This window comes from Elephantulus edwardii, unplaced genomic scaffold (assembly GCF_000299155.1).
Source record: "Elephantulus edwardii isolate Elephantulus edwardi_28Jun2011 unplaced genomic scaffold, EleEdw1.0 scaffold00108, whole genome shotgun sequence".
Lineage (NCBI taxonomy): Eukaryota > Metazoa > Chordata > Mammalia > Macroscelidea > Macroscelididae > Elephantulus > Elephantulus edwardii.
Window position 1 is genome coordinate 7,339,666 of NW_006399858.1, and position 4,496 is coordinate 7,344,161.

A 4,496-nucleotide genomic window follows, 5' to 3' on the forward strand; every position below is an offset into this window, starting at 1 on the left:
ACCAATCTTTCATTCTGTGGGTGATCACTGTACCACTGTTTCAACATATGTAAGGATTTGAAAATGTCCTAAGTAAAAAGTTCTGTGAGCCAAGATACCATGAATATTGTTAAAAAAAAAAGACAGACACATACCTATGTGTTACTGAATGTCTTAGAACGAAAGAAAAATGCCAGAAGTGAATGAAAGAAATATTTGAAATGCTTTTAAAAAAGCAACCCCAAGCACAACAGTTTAGAAGTCAATAGACACAAAATACATATTTAATGCCCTTGTCAACTCGGTCTCGGAAACTTTCAAGGCAAAAATTTGTGTTTCTCTGTGGGATATTGTTTCTTGCCATGCCAATATTTAATTAAAAAATACAGAAATCCACTGACTTGCATGCCTACTTATGATAATCAATGTGTAAAAGGTAGCACAAAATTCAATTCAGTGTAGTCAACATACCAAAACTCAGTTTTCCAATTTTAGAAATTAAAAAAATTTCTGAAATGAATAACTGAAATACATTATGAATTTTTTATGTCCTGCTTTAGTCAGCTATGTTTTAAACATGTAAGTACATGGGTTTGATTCCAGTTAAGAGTCTCATCCGTATTTTAACAACCACATGCCTATCAGTTTGTTGTACCGTCTTCTCTGTACTAGTGGCTGATAATCAAGTCACATTAGTGCTCGCAGAAGTAATAATACAGAATCCTTTTAAAGCTAAGTCTTTACCCATTTTCCCATTCTTCTGCAGAGCAGCTGGTGGGTTCAAACCATATGTCTTTGAGATTGCAATGCAGCTTCTTACCACTACACCACCAGAACTCACTATCTTTACCCATTTGGATAGTGAGTTTGTGCAGACTGAGGAAATGAGCAGGGAGATAAATATTTGTAAAATTTTTGAAGTTAATTCCTCATGTTGTTATGTGCTGTCCAAGCTGACACATAACTGACCCTCAAAGCAGTAAATCACATGGGAGGAGACTGCTTATCTTCTCCCTTAATTAAGCTGGTCAATTGAACCAACTGCCTTTGGGTTGGCAGTGCAACTCATTACCCACTAAGCTACCAGCCCTCTCTAATTCTTCACAGAAACGATAATAAAAAAAAAATGCTAACTTTTTAGTTGCCTGAGATGCTTTAATATCATGAATTTAAATCCATGCCTGTCACTAGGGCTCCAAGATGATTATCAGTATTAACTAGAAATTACCTTCTGAAACATAAAAGTGCATCATTATCATAAAAAAAAAACCTGTCATAAACAGTCTTGGTAAAATCAAGCTCATCTATAAATTCCCTGAGAAGACACAAATATTCCACACATCACAGCGTTGTAACAGCAAGTAATTTTCCACAAGCATCATTGATTGTAAAATCAAATTTCTATTTCAAGAAATATAACATACAATATACATTACATCTGTGTGATTGGTCGTTGCTATAAATTTATTTAAATCAAGAAAATGATCATATAAAAATTATTTTGGCAAAGGCTGAGGTTTTTTTTCTTTAAATGTTTTTCTTTTTTTAAATCCCTGAGCTATTTGTATGGGCTTAATTTTGCCTCCTACCTCTCTAGCCCACAATCTCCCCACGTCTGTTAACTACACAGGCCCCCTTGCCACCCCATCCACAAATCACATAGCCCAAGAATAATTGTGGGGAAAAAGGATATGACACATTTTCCGCTGTTAAAATCTTGGCTCCCAATCTCCCCTTCAGCTTAACTGTAGGTGGAGGCTTAATGCTTTTTACTAGGTTCTCCTTGTCAGAAAACATGGGAAGTCTCTGACATAAAGACATAGCACAATCCCTGCCCCCAAAAGCACCCCACACAGTGTGCCCCTCTGTTCTCAAGTGGCCTGCCACGGTAAGGGTTTTAAGGGCTCCAGAGCTTTATGTCTCAAATGCTCATCCAAACACTGGATGGCAAAGAGGTCGACATCGGTGTCAAACTTGTTGGCAAACAAGTGATGCTGGCGCAGCATCCACTTCAGGTCTCCAGCACCGAAGACGCACACAGAGCGCACATGCACCCCGCTGCAGGGTGGGTATGGGGCGCCCTTGGTGACGTCGCCCTCAAAATAGTGCCACTTGACGAAGCGCACGATGGCCTGCATGTCCGACAAGTCGTACTTGGGGCTAGCGGGGAGCGCACCAGGGGCATCCGGCATCCTCTGGATGGTGGCCCAGAGATACTCATCGGGGCTGTAAGTGTCCTTGGCCCACTCCATGAGATGGTGGATCCGCTCATTTTCAAGAACATAAGCCACGTAGCTCCTGCTGACCACGAAATAGGCGCTGCCGGAGAAGATGGGAGTTTGGATGGGCGGCCGCCCTTTGTCAGTCCCCGTGTTCACGAGCATCCCATTCACGACTTCATAACGCTTCTTCCACCTTTCCTCCTTATTGGCGGGCATTTTTTCCGTTTCCAGATTGTTTTCCCCCATCAGGGACTTGAGCTTGCGGACGATCTCCAGGTTCGTTTTAATCGGGAAATCCATGCCGCAGAGGTTGATGAGGTACTTCCAGGTGGTGCTCGTTCTGTGCAGGTCCTGCATGCAATTGAGGTCGGCCTGGACCCGGCTCCAGGACGCATACACCACGCTCTCCAGCTGGCTGGCCACGAACACGTTGCCGAAACAGGACGCAATGCCCATCACTGCACCCAAGAAAGAATCATCCGATTTTTTGTCTACGTGTATGCAATAGAAATTCTGAGGCATGTAGATGGCCCTCAAGAGCCTGTCCAGCATTTCGATTTTGTGGTGAACCACTATGGAATATGCAATGGGGAATTCCGCCTCTTCTTTGCTAAGGGGCTCCATGATATATTTACTAGTCTTGATGAAGGATGCGCAGTCCCTGGTCATGTTTATGTAGTCGTGGGTTGTCAACCGAGGGCGATTTTTAAATTTCACTGTTAGCATTTCAAGCTTTGCCTTCTGGATTTCATCTGCATCACCCTGTAACACTCTGGTACAATTGATATAACTACTAGGATTCTCCCCAGTCAGTTCCAGATCACCGATGCTGACAAACTGGGGCTTCTGATGAATTCTTACTACTGAGAAGGTGACCAGGGAAAAAATGATAACCAAGAAGTAGTATTTAGTGGGATAAGAAAAAAGTCTCTTTCGCAGCAACTTCTTCAGCATTTCAAATAGTAGTGAGAGTTTTTCCTTTGTGAAAGGCAGTCTGTCAAATGGGCTTCAGGCACCACTGATGTTCCTCAGCCGTTGTCTTGCGAGCTGTCAGGTTGCCTTTTTCAGAAATACAAAGACATCTTACAATGGAGGGAACCCCTGAAAGAAAACAGATGTGAAATGTGTAAATACAAAAGTTTTCACGATATCTTAAGGCTTAACTCTCAACTGCATGAAATCAAATTCCATGGAGTCAGATATTTAAAACATATTGGGTTAACGGGGAAAGGTCAGCATTGTCACACACTTGCAGCCTCTAGTATTTGTGCTTTTTTTCTGTAGCATTTAGCACTACAACTGAGATTAAATAAGGTAGTTACAAGGATACACTAGAATATGCTATAATACAAAGTTTACTTGTTAAGTGTATACCTAGAGTGCATTCTGTTGAGTTGACTGCAATTCAAAGTGATCCTATCAGACAGAACAGAACAGCTCCACAGGGTTTTCAAGGCTGTACTCTTTACAGAAGCAGAGCATCACATCTTTCTTCTGTGGAGCGGTTGGTGGCTTCAAGCTATTGACCTTTCAGTTAATAGATAGGTGCTTTGCAACTGTATCACCAGAGCTCCTTGTCAGGTAAGTTAAGGTATTTGAACAGTTAAGGATCTTATACTACAGCGATTGAACTGTCTATAGTTAGTAGGTTTTTGATGCTGCACAGTCCTGAGAATGAGTACCCGCTGCCTCAAGGTCTTTACGAAGAGGTTCCTCTTCTGATGGATCCATCAGGGCCTGGCAGCTGCCTTAAGCAGTCTTAAGTGGCAGACATCATATCCATTCTACTGTAGGCTAAATGAAGAGTAAGGAGACACTATGGGAGAGCAGATAAAATAGATTTTTGTACTAGAGTGAAAAGATTCAAGTGAAACCTGGCCAGACTTGGCACACTGAATTCGGTTCCATGCCAGGCACCAAAGTGTATCTAATCCACAATAGACTGTCTTTCCTGTACTGCACATCATACATTATTATGGGAAGTCAGCACTTCTAACAATATTTACACATTGTAACTTGTGACACATCTGTTGTCTACATTCAAGCTCCATGAACCTACCCTACTTTTACTATATAAACATACTTAAAACATTAAAATATTACTTTCTTTTCAAAGATCAATTTTATCATTCGGCAACTAGTTCTATTAACTCGTAGATGCTGTTGTTTTAAAAAATAAGTCAAGTGGTTTCATGTCAAATTTAGAGATTTTAAATTAGTTCTTAACACTATGATTAACATTAGAACTCTGACTTGTTCTCATTGAGGAAACATGTTGGGAGGAAGGGAAAGTAG

General features: G+C 41.1%; 1 protein-coding gene across 1 annotated transcript; it reads right to left on the minus strand.

Moving 5' to 3' along the window:
- Positions 1 to 1,850: 1,850 nt before the first annotated feature.
- Positions 1,851 to 3,155, minus strand: GCNT1 (glucosaminyl (N-acetyl) transferase 1, core 2). Its single transcript, XM_006892000.1, has one exon. It carries the CDS (start codon positions 3,153 to 3,155, stop codon positions 1,851 to 1,853), a length of 1,305 nt encoding a protein of 434 aa, XP_006892062.1.
- Between the last annotated feature and the right edge of the window lie 1,341 nt (positions 3,156 to 4,496).